We start from the raw sequence: 15,646 nt of genomic DNA on the forward strand, positions 1-15,646 counted from the left end.
TCTCATTTAACAGTTAGTACACATGTTGCCCTATGACAATGGTTAACAACCTCACAACACATCAACACTATCCTTACTCAACCTTGGGTTCCGTAGGGAACTTTTTATTTGCCCCATGAGTCAGAATCACCTCGACAGCAACTAACAATAGCGGCAACATTCATTGATTTAACTAAGCTTTAAAATTGTATAAACTTGCCTAAGTACTGGAGATATGTAGATTAATGGAATATAGTGTCTGTACTTTAGAGATCATACCCTAAAATGGGAGACTGAATTTTTTTTTTTTTTTTCTTAAATTGCGGTGAAAATATACACAAAAAACATTTGCCAATTCAACAGTTTCTCCACGCGTAATTCAATGACATTGACTCTTCATTTTGTATAACCCCCGTAACCATCTTTTTCTTAATTATTTTACCACCATAAACATAAACTCAATGCCCCTAAGCAAAAATTCCCTCTTTTCCCTTCCCTTCCACCTTTGGTAACCACTAATAATCTTTGGTTTCTCTATGTTATTTCATATAAGTGAGATCATACAGTATTTGTCCTTTTGTTGCTGACTTATTTTGCTGAGCATAGTGTTTTCAAGGTTCATCCATATTGTGACGTGTATCAGGACTTTATTTCTTTCTATGGCTGAGTAATATTGCAGTGTATGTGTATACCACATCTTGTTTATCCATTCTTCTGTTGGTGGACAGTCTGATTGTTTCCACTTTTTGGCTATTGTGAAAAGTGCTGCAGTGAACATTGGTGTACAGGTTTCTGTTTGTGTTCCTGTTTTCTCTTCTTTTGAGTATATACGTAGGATTGAGGTTGCTAGGTCATATGGTAGTTCTATGTTCAACATTTTGAGGAACCATCAAACTGTTTTGCACAGTGGCTGTACCATTTTGCATTCCCACCCAGCAATGGAGGAGGGTTCTAGTTTGGGAGACTGGATTTTTAACACTTTCAACATGTGATAAATGTTGGAGATGGAGTCCACATATTCACCAGCTGCTACTGAAACAGAGCAGGTGGCACACTTGGTATTAGTTGGGATGTTCATGAAGGATGTGAATTTGTGAATTGAATTTTGAAGGGTGAGTAAGAGCCACATGGACAAAGGCCTAGGCAAATAACCTGGCATTGGTTATATTCACCGAAATATGTGTGAACAGGAGAAACAAGGTGAACAGGAGAGCTGTTGATAGGCTGTATGTTGTACTAAGATTGTGAAGATAGATTCCAGGTGAGTGTACTTAATGCTAATCCCTAGCAAAATTCTACAACAGATTATTTAAAAGATGGTTTTTAAGTACTTTGAAAGAAAACAGTGGTCATAAGGAGCTAATTTAATTTCAGTCAGAACAGTCACTCAAAGCTAATCTAATATTTATAGCATTTTTAAAATTTTTATAAAAGCATTATGTGTTTATGGTACAATATTTGGAAATCACAAGAAAGTTTAAAGTTTTAAAAGAATATAATAATCAGTTATGAGTATCCACAGATAACTGCTAATAGTTTAATGCATATCTTTTTAGTTTTATCTCTTCATAGATTATACATACTTGAATTTTATTTGTTTTTTCAAACATAATTGGGATCATACTGTAAATATGATTTTGGAGCTTGCTTTTTCACTTAATATGTTGTGACTACTTTATTAAAACCTTAAAGTATTATTTGAGAGTAAGATTTTTAGTGATTGCATAGTAGTTCAATATGCATATTAATTTAACCTCTCCTGTTACTGGACACATAGCTTGTTTCTAGTTTTAAAATAACATTGCTTTTATAAACATCTTGTACCTAAGTCATTGTAGAAATCTGTTTTTTATTCTTATGAAATTAAATGAATGGGTCAGAGGATATGGCCCTTTTTTACTATATTCTGGTACTGCTTTCTAAAAGGTGGTGCCAATTCATACTCCCGCTAGTGGTGTATGAGAATGACAGTTTTCCCACTTCTTCATCCTTACCAGAGCATCATGGGAAACAACAACAAATGCAACAGCAAACCTCTGCCAATTTGACAGGTGAACAGTGGTATCCAGTTCCTATCAACAGTGATGAAATAAATAATTTTTCATGTGTTTATTGGGCACCTGTATTTTGTGAATTTCCTGTTTCTTCTTTGTCTGTTTTTTAGAAAATTAGAGTTTTGGTCTTTTTTTTTTAATTGATTTATTTGGTATTTATATAATAAGAACATATCTGTTTTATATGTTGTAGTTTTCCTGTTTTATCATTCGCCTTTTTATTTTGTTTATAATAGCTTTTCATATTTAAAAGTTTCAATTTTTATGCAGTCACATCTATTAATTTTCTTTAATAGCACTATCTTTTGCTTTTATGGTTGCCCAAAAGCCTAAACAAGGGAGATTTTTGCCCCATTGCCCTCTGCAGTTGTCAAAACATATCTTCATTATTGAAGTCATTTTTATTACAGCAAGGCCATCACCACCACCAATAATAATGGCAAAATAGTTAAAACCTCATCAGCAGTCACAGCACAATTTACTGAGCATTTACCATGTATCAGGCACTATGCTAAGCTTTTATGAATTATCTCATTGAGTCCTCACAGCAATCCTTTGAATCCCATTTTTACAAATGAGGAAATTGAGGCTCAGAGAGAGTTAAGTAACTTGCCAAAGGCTACGCAAATATTAACTGGCAGAGCTGGGAATGTAGATATCAATTAGTCTTGCTTGAAAGCCTGTGCTTTAAGTGCTTAGTAAGAAATCTCAAAACTAGCTTATGTGAGGAATGGTAGTAGGATCTTGGGAGAAGAGAAGAGAAAGTAGAGGGTAATTATGATCTGGGTTTGAAGTCCAGTTTTGCCACTTACTAGCTTGTGACAGTGACATTACTTAAATTCTCTTAGTTATAGTTTGTTCTTCAGTAGTATGGAGCCTTTTCTTTGCAGGGCTGTTGTGAGGATTGAGTGAGATAATGTAAGTAAAGCACAAAACACAGTGCCTTCCAGATGGTTGCCACCCTGTAACTAGGAAGTTATTACACCAGCCATCTTTGAAAGTCTGTCATGTGAAAGGGTTTCAGTTGCATCAGAGGTGAGAACTAGGATCAACGGAAAGAAGTTACAGGAAGGTAGATATTGGTCTGGTAAAACTAAGAATTTTCTAGCACTGTCCAGAAATGCAGTAGATTGCCTTGTAAGATGAGTTCCCTGTCAGTGAGACTCTTCAGGAAGGAATTGAGTAGGTGATCATTTATCAGGGATACTGTGGAGAAATTTCCAGATTTGTCTGAGAGTTTAGACGATGTGGAGACTGGTTTTATATCTTAAAGATTCTATGATTCTATGTACATCTTAATGATTTCTTTTGGTTGGATTTAAGAAAACCTATCATTGTTACTACCTACAGCAAGAAAGATTTCATAAGGAGCCCAAAGTCTTTGGTTAGTGATAGGATAGGCATGACAGGCAGCCAGCCTGTGCTTTCACTCTGAACGTACAAGGAGAGATCAAGAAGATGTAGCTTTTAGCTTACAAGTGGCAGTTGTGTACCTGGAAGGCTAATTAAAAAGGTTTGTAATGAAAGAAATTAACCTTTGGAAGGAAATAGATTAGTCAGAGAAATCTCTATAAGTAAGCCAGTCCAGTAACCATCAGATGTTTATGGAGCAAACGTCACTGCATGTTTCTTCATGAGCATTTGCGTATGTGTGCGCCATGTATTTTAGGAATGGGAATGGTCATAACTTTGGGTTCTTGAGACAGTAGTGCTCCTTGGCTGGATCCTGTGTATTTTCTCAAAATAATGTCCTGACTTCCACAGGTGGCTGAGTTTGTGGATGAGCGGCCGCAAGAGGTAAAGCAGATGGAAGCCTTTCGTTCCAGTGACAAATGGAAGCTTCTGGGAGGTGAGTTCCAACAATAGGATAAATCTAAATTTCCCAGTTATGGGGGAGACCTTTTTTTCTTTTTTACACTTCTCTCTTAGGGAAATATGCGGTTTGTTTTAGTGTGTTATTGTGCATAAAAATATTTTGAGAAAAAGAATTTAAGACTTCCTTAGGGGTAGTAAGACATGGGAACTGAGAGACTGGGTATCTGTTTAATATTTTGGCATTAGAGTTACTGAGGCCAGGAAGGGAATTGTTTCGGGGCCTTTCATCACCTGATCCTCTCTGGCCCCAAATAGTAGAGTACTTGGTATATAGGCAGGACTTCGGGAGGGGTTTGCACAAATCAGAAGAACAGAGCTTGTAGACTTCAGCAACCTCTCTCCTCTCCTAGAATGAAGACACTTGTGTGTGGGTCAGCTAATAGTGTTCTCTATCCTTTTTATTTGTATTAATAAATCTTTCTCTCTTCTCCTCTTAAATGTTGGATTTTACAGTGTACCACCCCCACTTGCCTACTCTCCACCTTGTCCTTAGGCTAATAATTTAAGCCTCCTCCTTTTTTTTTCCTTGGAATCATTAAGAATTGGATAAAAGGCATTTGTTTGCCACATCTGCCTCCTCTACTGGGTTGTAATTTTGAGGCATAGACCTAGTCTTACTTGCCTTGGTATTTCCTCTGCCTAGCACAAAGAGGTACCTTTAATAAATACTTGCTGCATGATTGAATTGCTAATAGACATTTGATTCTTGCAGCCCATTCCTCTTTGGTAAATCATCACTTGAGGCTTTTGCAAGAACTTAGTAGGTAGATCTACCTACTATGGGACCTGAACTAGAAAATGCTTAGTCCCAGTGAATCACAGCCCTGGTCCCAGCATCATTCAGGCTCTGTGTGGCCAGTGGAAGCTTACTGGTGTTTTACCACCTGTATTTATTCCTTTAAGGTCCCTGGGTGGCACAAACAGTTTGTGCTCTACTACTAACCTAAAGGTTGATGGTTTGAACCTACCCAGAGGCACCATGGAAAAAAGCCCTGGTGATCTACTTCCGTAAAAAGGTTGCAGCCAAGAGCTCGGTTCTACTCTGTCACACTGGGGTTACCATGAGTTGGAATCGTCTTGATGGCAACGAGTTTGGTATTTTGCTTTATTTATTTCTTTATACACAAGGATCTTGCTTCTTGATAGTTGATTAGCTCCATTTTACCCTTGATGCTTATTCACACATGGAGGGTGAAAGAATTATCTCCTAAACAGGATTTCTCTTTCTGTATAGTACTGTGTGCCATTCGGTTAATTATTATACAATTCTGATCAGAAAAAAATGCATAACAAAAGTGACAATTGGTTATACATTAGTGATCACCATTGCTCAGTTAATTTTCAGTAAATTATTATTTAACTTTATGAATGAAAACTTCATTATCAGAAGTCTTTTATCAGAATCTTTTTTACTCTAATCCATTATGTCCTACCTTATTGTGTAGCTGTATTTACGGTTTTTCCATAATCACTATTCCGGAAGGAATCTTTTGGTCTCTACACATCTATAGGTCTGGGAAGTGATAGGCACACAAGCACGTACACATTTATATACAAACATATACATACACTACATGCACACACATATATAGTCCTTTTTCTCTGCCACACTCTCACTGCCCTATCCTCATTTGTGACTGGAAGTACTCCACTGATCTCTGACTTGTACTTCCTTTTTTATAAATATCATGGAATTTATCAACCTCGTGATAAATTAGGTTTATTGTCAGTTCTCCCACAGATGTCAGTATTTTTCTCTGTAGAGTGGATTCCAACCAGATAGGCCTATTTTCCAAAGTAAAGGAGTTGACTTGGTTTATTCATTTATTCTTTGGGTACTATCCAACTTTTTTTTTTTTTTAATTTGGGCCATAGGGTTCAATGGCAAGAATTAACTGGATTTTGGAAATGTCCCAGGCTGCTGTAAACACTTTATTCTATTATGCCTTTAAAAACGGAAAGTCTAAAAATCTTTCCTTATATAGACATTTTTTAGGGTTGCACATGGACTCTGGAGTCAAACAGATCTGGATTGGGATATTCACCACTTATTAGCAGTGTGACTTTGGCAAATTACTAAATCTTTCTGAGTATCTGCTTCCTCATATATAAAATGAGGATAATAATACTTATCTCCTAGACTTGTTGTGAAGTTTAAATGAGATAATCTATATAAAGCACTGGGTATGTAGTAGGTGATCAATAAATGCTTGATCTTTTTTTTCCTTCTGGTGATTTTTTTCCCCCTTTAAGAAGAATTACAATGACATGGATTAAATAGTTAACAACATTGTGCTTTGATGTGGCACAGGTTTATTCAGTTTGCCTTTTGAAGAAGAGTGTGAACTGTAAATTATCCAGGCTAAGTATCAGTAGGAGCCTGTGATCTGAAACTCTCTGAATAAATAAGATTTTGAAAAGAATATTGGATTGGGAGTTAGAAGACTTGGGTTCTAACCTGTCTCTTCATCTTAGTAGCTGGGTGACCTTAGGTAAGAACTCCCTCAGCTCCTCAGAGACTCTTTATTTTCCTGTCTGTAAAACAGATACCTACCCTGCTTACCTTACAGGGCATAAGATAAAAAATGTATTTAAAATGCTTTGCAAATTTATACCCTGGTAGGCAAATAAAAGGGATTATTAAGATAGTCATGAGTGCTGGTTTGCTGCCCCTAAGCAAAAGACCTATGCAGACCTTTTGGGCTTTCTGAGTAGTTTGGAGATGTATGCTCTTTTGAAACCTTGGGTGCCAGGGGTACACAGAGAATTTGTGGGAATCTGACTCTTTGCTATTTGTGTTTAGGCCACAGTGAAGACCTAGCCTCACATAGGCATTTCCGTCATGATACCTCGGATTCATCTCCTCCCAGGAGGGTCCGTCATGATACCCCTGATTCATCTCCTCCCAGGAGGGTCCGTCATGATACCCCGGATTCATCTCCTCCTAGGAGGGTCCGTCATGATTCCCCAGATCCATCTCCTCCTAGGAGGATCCGTCATGATTCCCCAGATCCATCTACCCCCAGGAGGGTCCGTCATGACTCCTCAGACATTTCACCACCCAGGAGGACCCGTCATGATTTCCCGGATCCTTCTCCACCCAGGAAGCCTCCTCGTAATTCTTCAGATGTGTCTCCTAGGAAAGCTCGTCATGACTCACCAGATCCATCTCCTCCTAGGAGGGCCCGTCACGATTCCTCAGATATATCTCCCCCCAGAAGGGCTCGTCATGATTCCCCCAATTTGTCTGCTAATGCACCTCATTCACTGCCCAGAACCAAAAGCAGTAAAGCCCCAGAAAGAGGCTCTAGCAGGTCTTCTCCACATAGGAAGGGGCCAGGACCTTCTCATTCATCACTCCCAAAGAACAGCAAACGTGAGTATGCCTCAGACCTCTCTCCGCCACGAAAAAAGCCAGCAAAATCCCATTTTAGAAATAAGCAGCATGATTCTAAAGGTGAGTATGACTTATTCCCTAAGAGCTTTTGTTTTGGAACTTTTACCTGCTTTATTAGGTATTTATCATCTCTAGAAATGAGAATGGAGTTTCTTTGGAGAAGTTTTGAAAATTGTAGCGAAAGGGTGAGAGACTGGGCTTGGGAATAAAAATTACAGTGTAATTAAAAAATTACAGTGGCAGGGAGGAAATTTTTATATATCCTTTTATTTATTCTCCCCACCCCATAAAAAATTGCTCCGTGCTTGTTGCAGAAATTTTAGAATGTACAGAAATGTATGAAGAAGCAGAAAACAGTCATTCACAGGCAATCACTGTTAGTGGTGTAGCCGATGTCCTTTTAGTCTTTTCTTTCTATTCATTTTGTAGTGGAGTCCTGAATACGGAGTAAATACATAATGCATGTGTAATCTTGCCTGGTTTTTTCGTTTAACTTTATCTTTCCCATGTCATAAAAAAAACTCTTTGTTAATATAATTTTTAATTATGTATGTTCCATTACATACATTTACTTAACCATTTCCCTAATGTTGCATGTAAGTTTTTGCTTTTATAACGCTATAATGAACATCCTCGTATATAGACTGTTGTCCCCATTTTGGCTTATCTACTTCTAGAATGATTTCCTGGAAATTTAAGTACTTCTAGATAGGTTTCATAGACAGCTAAGTGGAAGTTGATTTGCTGAATCAGAGTTTTTAAGTATGAACACTTTCAGTATTGTTGATACGTGTTGCTAGATTGCTTCTTGGGAGGTAGTTTGTGATGTTTATATCTAGAAGTTTGTTTACTCCATCTTTTGTCTCTAGGTACTATTTTAATTTTTAAATTAAAATGCATTGTTATCCTTTAGTCTGCAGGCATCAGAATGTATTCTTGGTATTTCTAACTTGTATCATACCATTGAGAGCTGAGTGTAAATTATTTTGCCCCTTTTATGGGTGAGTAAATATGACATGGATGAGTATGTTGAGATCTCACCTACTACTCACTGTCGCTAGTCACTTGGTTTTTAAAAGTTGTGTCTGACTTTTCTCTTCTCCCACATACTTGTGTTTGGGTTGGTGATAGTTTTTCACAGGAAGACTAAGTGGATATTGAACACTAGCTTGGTAATTTTTTTTTTTTTTTAGATTCCACCAAAGGGATTAAAGAATTTACTCTTCCATTTCTAGGCTCTTCCCCCAGCCATAGGAAATTCCATTTAAGTTCTTCACCTAGGAGACATCAGGGTCACACCTTGGACTCTTCTTCCTACCCAAGTAACAGCTGGAAAGCCTCTGATTCAGATCTTTCTCCTCCACGGCATAAACATAAACAAAGTCCAGGGCACCAGGATTCTGGTTCGGATCTGTCGCCTCCACGGAATAGACCTAGACATCGGAGCTCTGATTCTGACCTCTCTCCACCAAGAAGGAAACAGAGGACTAAATCTTCTGATTCAGATCTGTCTCCACCTCGAAGGAGTCAGCCTTCTGGAAAGAAGGTGGGGATTTTCAGGAGCTGTATCCTTCTTGTAGAGTGACTCTCCTCCAGCTCTGTACAAGTTCCATAGATACAGGCTAGAGGAGGCGGAGGTAGCTCTTGGTAGTGTGGTGGTATAGTAGATCTAGTTAAAAGGACGTCCAGAGTTCTTTCCTTCTTTCTGAAGCCAGAACTGGCTGTAACCCAGCGCAAGTAGACTTGCAAATGCCAGATACTGTATGTAGCTTCTGCCTTTATATACATTTAGTTCCACAAATCTTAAGTTTGATAAATCCAGAAAAACTTCTTTTCTTATGAATAAACTGATGACTGTAGTTTGCAAAGTGAGATTAGGAACACAGACTTTGTGTGAAATTGGTCAGAAATTCAAATCCTAATTCTACCACTTACAATCTGTGTGATTTGGACAACATATACAATATCTGTAAGCCTCACCTGCTTCATCTGTAAAATATGGATAATAGTAGTACCTGCTTCATAAGGTTATTGTGAGAATTAACTGAGTTGGTGTAAGTAAAATTCTTAGCAAAGTGCCTGGGACAATGTAAGCAGTTAGTCAGTATTATCAATTTATTATTATTATGAGATTATTACTGCTGAATTAGACTGGAGGTCTCTGTATCCAGAACTTAAAGAGAGATGCTAACAATATAAAACTGTCTTTAGGAATCCTGTCTTCTGGGAAGTTAGCATTTTGTTTGTTTTTGTTTTAAATCTGTGGTAAAACCTCCGTTAGCATGGGAAAAAAAAAAACAAAAAAAAACACATGAATCCTGGGTAATTGTGTTGCAATAACTCTAGTACTACTAAAGGAATCTTATTCCAGTGAGTGGGCTAAGAAACAGAATGATACAGCCTGTGGTGTGAATGTTTCCCTCCTCGGTGAACTTCTTAGATACAGTCTCCTCTGTACCCCAAGTGGGCCTGGCAGGACAGACCAGCCTATCCCTAGCCCACAAAGAGGGATTCTTCTCTTTTGGGGAACAGAGTGAGGTCTCTGTTTCAAGTGTACCCCTCGACATTTTATGTATTTGTGTAGTTCATGGGAAATTTAATATTAATCAAATTTAGTGCATTGTTTAAGGGTATCAGGATGTGCTGTATGTTCCATTTGTGGGTCAGTTTGCTGTCTTGATATAAAGTGGAGATTAGTAAAAAGTTTTCATTTAGTCATATCTTCTGTTATTATCCTGAAAGAGATCCACAGTTTTAAAGATCTTAGGTTGGCTTGAATTTCTTGTTTTTAAATGGATTTTTTTATCAGTGTGGGTCTGTATTGGAGGGTGTAAAGCTTGATGCAGGTTTCTGATCAGGTGACATGAGAGTGAATCTTTATGTGTGCAGCTTCTGTGCTGAAAGTCAGATGTACAGATGCTTAGCACCCCTTTTTTTTGTATTTTTATTCATTTTTTATTGTACTTTAGATGAGGGTTTACAGAACAAACTAGTTTGTCAGTATATAGTACACATATTGTTTTAGGATATTGGTTAACAACCCCACGACACGTCAACACCGTCCCTTCTCGACCTTGGGTTCCCTATTACCAGCTTTCCTGTTCCGTTCTGCCTTCTAGTCCTTGTCCTTGGGCTGTTGTGCCCCTTTAGCCTTGTTTTGTTCTATGGGGCTGTCTAATCTTTGGCTGAAGGGTGAAGTTTGGGAGTGACTTCGTTACTGAGCTAAAAGGGTGTCCGGGGGCCATACTCTCAGGGTTTCTCCAGTCTCTGTCAGGTCAGTAAGTCTGGTCTTTTTTTGTGAGTTAGAATTTTGTTCTACATTTTTCTCCAGCTCTGTCCAGGACCCTCTGTTGTGATCCCTGTCAGAGCAGTCAGCGGTGATAGCCAGGCCACCATCTAGTTGTACTGGACTCAGTCTGGTGGAGGCTGTGGTAGATGTGAGCCATTAGTCCTTTGGACTAATCTTCCCCTTGTATCTTTAGTTTTCTTCATTTTCCCTTGCTCCCGAAGGGGTGAGACCAGTGGAGTATCTTAAATGGCCGCTCACAGGTTTTAAAACTCCAGACGCTACTCACCAAAGTAGAATGTAGAACATTTTCTTCATAAACTATGTTATGCCAGTTTAGCTAGATGTTCCCTGAGACCATAGCACTCCTTTTGAACATCTCATTGGTTTCTGTTTCTGTTTACTCTTGTTTTTTTTAGTTGTGAAAATAGACACAAGAAAACGTTTGCCATTTCAGCAGTTTCTACATGTATAATTCAGTGACATTGTCTACTCTTAAACTTGATAGCACTTTTAATTTTCCATTAAATTCTTCTTTTCTATTTTGTGAATCCTGTGGTCAATAATGAGATTATAAAGCTAGAGTTTTTGTTCTGGTTATTGTTGGTTATCAGGCAAAAATGGAACTAAGTGTGTATACCCGTGAAGCCTACTGCCTCATTTTCTCATTAATGTTGGATGCTACCATTTTCATTGAATAGGCTGCGCGCATGTTTTCTGGGGCCAAAACTGGGTTGGTGTTAACTGATATACAGCGAGAGCAGCAGGAGCTCAAGAAACGGGACCAAGAAGCCATGGAGTTTAAAGGTAAAAATGTGAACGTGCAGAGACCAATGTAGGCTCATGTAGCTTTTATTTATTTTATTTCATTTCATTTCAATTGAATTTATTTATTTATTAATGTAGCTTAGTGTGCCTGATACTTTAATTGCTGTCAAATTTTAGCTCTGGTTTTATGCATTATTTTAACTTCTCAGTGGATCTAAGTGGCTTTTTTCCTTCTTGAAAAGTGTCAGTTCTCAGGACCACTGCTAGTATGCACGTATATTGGTAGGAACTGCTTGTGTTCTGGCTGCAGATTTTCTTAGCCAGCATCAGAATCCCAAGTGGTTGATTTCACCTATTAGCAATATTATTTCTGATTTTGATACTGGTATTTATCTTAAAAAGTGTGATTTTCCTTTGCAGCTGAATTCCAGTATGCTGAAACTGTATTTCGAGATAAGTCTGGCCGTAAGAGGAACTTGAAATTGGAACGTTTAGAGCAAAGGAGAAAAGCAGAGAAGGACACGGAGAGAGATGAGCTGTATGCCCAGTGGGGAAAAGGGTAAGAGAACCACTGAGAGGGAAAGGAGGATGATAGTGACTGCAGCCAGGCATTTCTCCACTCTCTGACCAGCTATCTCATTGTTCTTCCTTCAAAGCTGATATCAGGAGTAGGAATTCAGTGTGCTGAATCTCCTTCCTAAAATACTGATATGTTCCACTCCTGTGGTTGTTAGTCTGGGAATTCTACCCTTTTCAGTATTTTGGCGTAGGCTGCTAGAAACAAAAGATTTTCCAAATGTAGCAGCATGGCCCATCTCAGTGAAAAGAAGTGAAAATGTTGGACAGGATATTATACATTTTTGGTTATTTTTGCCCAGGCTTGCCCAGAGCCGCCAACAGCAACAAAATGTGGAGGATACAATGAAGGAGATGCAAAAGCCTCTGGCCCGCTATATTGATGATGAAGACCTGGATCGGATGCTGAGAGAACAAGAAAGAGAGGGGGACCCCATGGCCAACTTCATCAAAAAGAATAAGGCCAAGGAGAACAAGAATAAGAAAGGTGGGACTTCTGGGAACCATCAGAGATGGAGATGATTTATGTGAAGAGAGAGAATTATTAGGGTGATGATACATAGCTGTGTGCAAAGAAGGTTTTCCCATACATTTTACATTCCTTGTATTTGGGAGTTTAGGTCAATTGAATAGAGATTTCTGTATAGAATTTTTTCCCCCACTGCCATCCAGCTCTGAATTGGATTATATAGGTAACCAACTTCTTTTTCCTCTCTCCTCTCTGTAGTGAGACCTCGCTACAGTGGTCCAGCACCTCCTCCCAACAGGTTCAATATCTGGCCTGGATATCGCTGGGATGGAGTGGACAGGTAAGCCTGAGTATTTTCTGCAGTTTTGCTTTCTCTTCTACCTGACCTGACCTTTCTTAATTGTTCTTAAATCACCCTACCTCATCCTCTGCCCTATCACAAGGTTAATAATAATGCAGTTTGCTTGTTTCTATTCCTGGGTCCACAAATCCTCTTCCCTGCTTGAAGTATTCCCCCTCCTTCTATTTCTCTTTCAAAATATTTTTAAAGCTTTGGACAGACAACTCAGGTGGTCCAGACAGGGCACTCTTTGTTTTTGACCTTGGTCATTTCTAATGATACTTTCTAAGGTTTAGAGGAGATGGGTAACTTTTGGGAGCCTTCTACATGTTGTATCTTTAAAATGTAGCCCTTGAGCCTTAATTTTCTTCACTGCTTTAGCAGTGAGTTCCTTATAACGTCTCGTAGACTCCTACCAGTGTTTCATAGACTCCTACCACCTCATCTATTCACCTACCAGCATCTGTACTCACATACTCTTAATTTCCTCTCTGTTATCATGGATGAACTATATGTACATCTATCCAAAGTCAATCCTTCTACTTACATGTTAGGTCCCATCTCCTCTTGCCTATTAAAGACATTGTTCTAGCATCTAGCACAGCAATTCTCTTTTGTCTCAGGACCTCTTTACGCTTTTAAAAATTATTTAGGACTCCAAAAAGCTTTTGTAAAGTTTATGAATTCACTTAAAAATAAGGCCATTGAATGTTAACATAGTTATATTTTTTATGAAAAATAACTATTTTCCAAACAAACAAACAAAAAATAGAATGGCATTGATTTACATTTTTGCAAATCTCATTAACATCTGGGTTAATAGAAAACAGCTGGATTCTGCATTTCGTCTGTTACAATACGTTCTTTGGTTGAAGTATAGCAGGAAAATCCAGCCTCATACACACAGTTAGTTATATTCTTTGATATCATACAAATATATTCTTTGATATTATACAAAAATTCAGCAAGTGGTAGTTTCTGAAGGTTAGTTATAGGTAGAATCTGCAACCATATCAAAGAACTTTTCATACTGTTACATTAAAATCCATTGATCTGTTTTGTACTTTGAATGTGTCTTTTACCAATGCATGATTTATAATATCATGCATTGGTCATTTGGAAAATATTGGTTCACTGAGTTTCTCAGACCTTCCAAATATTGACGTATTTCATTATGTTGTTGTTGTTAGATGCCAGCAGATTGGTTCTGACTCGTAGCAACCCCATGTACAACAGAACGAAACACTGCCTGGTTCTGCACCATCTTCACAATCGTTGCTGTGTTTGAGCCCATTGTTGCAGCCACTGTGTCAATCCATCTTATTGATAGTCTTCCTCTTTTTCGCTCCTGTACTTTACCAAGCATGACGTCTTCAGGGACTGGTCCCTCCTGATAACATGTCTAAAGTATGTGAGACGAAGTCTTGCCATCCTTCCTTGTAAGGAGCTTTCTAGCTGTACTTCTTCCAAGACAGATTTGTTTGCTCTTCTGGCAGAATGTGGTATATCCAATATTCTTCACTAGCACCATAGTTCAAAGGCGTCAATTCTTCTTCAGTCTTCCTTATTCATTGTTCAGCTTTCACATACATATGAGGTGATTGAAAATACCATGGCTTGGGTCAGATGCACCTTAGTCCTCAAAGTGACATCTTTGCTTTTTAATACTTTAAAGAGGTCTTTTGCAGCAGATTTGGCCAATGCAATACATGGTTTGATTTCTTGACTGCTGCTTCCATGGGCGTTGATTGAGGATCTAAGTAAAATGAAATCCTTGATAACTTCAGTATTTTCTCTGTTTATCATGAAGTTACTTATTGGTCCATTGTGAGAATCTTTGTTTTCTTTATGTTGAGGTGTGATCCATACTGAAGGCTGTAGTCTGATCTTCATCAGTAAGTCCTTCAAGTCCTCTTCACTTTCAGCAAGCAAGGTTGTGTTGTCTGCATATTGCAGGTTGTTGGTGAGTTTTCCTGGAATCCTAATGCTGCGTTCTTCTTCTTATAGCCCAGCTTCTCTGATTATTTGCTCAGCATACAGATTGAATAAATGTGGTGAAAGAATACAACCCTGACACACACCTTTCCTCATTTTAAACCATGCAGTATCCTCTTGTTCTGTTCGATCGACTGCCTCTTGGGCTCTGTACAGGCTCCACATGAGCACAATTAAGTGTTCTGGAATTCCTACTCTTCACAATGTTCTCCATAATTTGTTATGATCCACACAGTCGAAAGCATAGTCAGTACAATATCAAATACAATATCAAAAAGTCATCTTTGTTAATATCACCTCTGATCTCATCACAAAAGTCTTTAAGTACTGGGGAGCTAAAGAGTTCATGGTGGCAGATACAAGTTTTCCAAAATTCTGATTTATTCTTGAAAACTTTAATTCTATCCACTGGTAACAAACACTATTCATTGTTTTCCTTGAAGTGAACCTCACTTTGTACAATAGCTTTTTTGTAGATTCCATCGGATTTTCTACCTAGTTGATCATGTCATCTGTGAATAAAGACAATTTGACTTCTTCCTCTCCAGTCGGATGCCTTTTGTTTCTTTTTCTTGCCTTTTGTACTAGTTGGAACTTCCAGTGTATATGTTGAATAGAAGTAGTGAGAGCAGATACTTGCCTTGTTCCTAACCTTAGGAGGAAAACAATCAGTCTTTTATCTTTAAGTATGTTGTCAGCTATAACTTTTTGTAGATACTCTTTATCAAGTTGAGAAAGTACCCTTCTATTCCTAGTTTGCTGAGAGCTTTTCAGGAATGGATGTTGGATTTTGTTCAAAATATTTTCTAATTTCCCTTTTGGTGTATTCTTTGATCCACAGGCTATTTAAGAGTACATTGTTTAATTCCAAATATTTGGGCTTTTCTAGATATCTTACTGCTGTTGA

General features: G+C 38.2%; 1 protein-coding gene across 5 annotated transcripts in view; it reads left to right on the forward strand.

The window, feature by feature from the left end:
- The window catches only part of BUD13 (BUD13 homolog), a 35,246-nt gene that overhangs the window by 4,101 nt on the left and 15,499 nt on the right, over positions 1–15,646 (forward strand). For 4 of the 5 annotated variants that reach the window (XR_002825534.1, XM_023739968.1, XM_023739971.1 and 1 more), the window contains 7 exons: positions 3,798–3,882; positions 6,712–7,365; positions 8,541–8,851; positions 11,293–11,398; positions 11,780–11,918; positions 12,238–12,422; positions 12,663–12,744. Coding sequence is in view for 4 of the 5 variants with exons in the window: in XM_023739968.1 (XP_023595736.1) it covers positions 3,798–3,882; positions 6,712–7,365; positions 8,541–8,851; positions 11,293–11,398; positions 11,780–11,918; positions 12,238–12,422; positions 12,663–12,744 (1,562 nt within the window). In the remaining variant the exon portion in view is untranslated. The remainder of the gene's footprint in view (positions 1–3,797; positions 3,883–6,711; positions 7,366–8,540; positions 8,852–11,292; positions 11,399–11,779; positions 11,919–12,237; positions 12,423–12,662; positions 12,745–15,646) is intronic. The other variant, XM_023739969.1, reaches the window with a different exon arrangement.

This window comes from Trichechus manatus, unplaced genomic scaffold (genome assembly GCF_000243295.1).
Source record: "Trichechus manatus latirostris isolate Lorelei unplaced genomic scaffold, TriManLat1.0 scaffold00143, whole genome shotgun sequence".
Taxonomy (NCBI): Eukaryota; Metazoa; Chordata; class Mammalia; order Sirenia; family Trichechidae; genus Trichechus; species Trichechus manatus.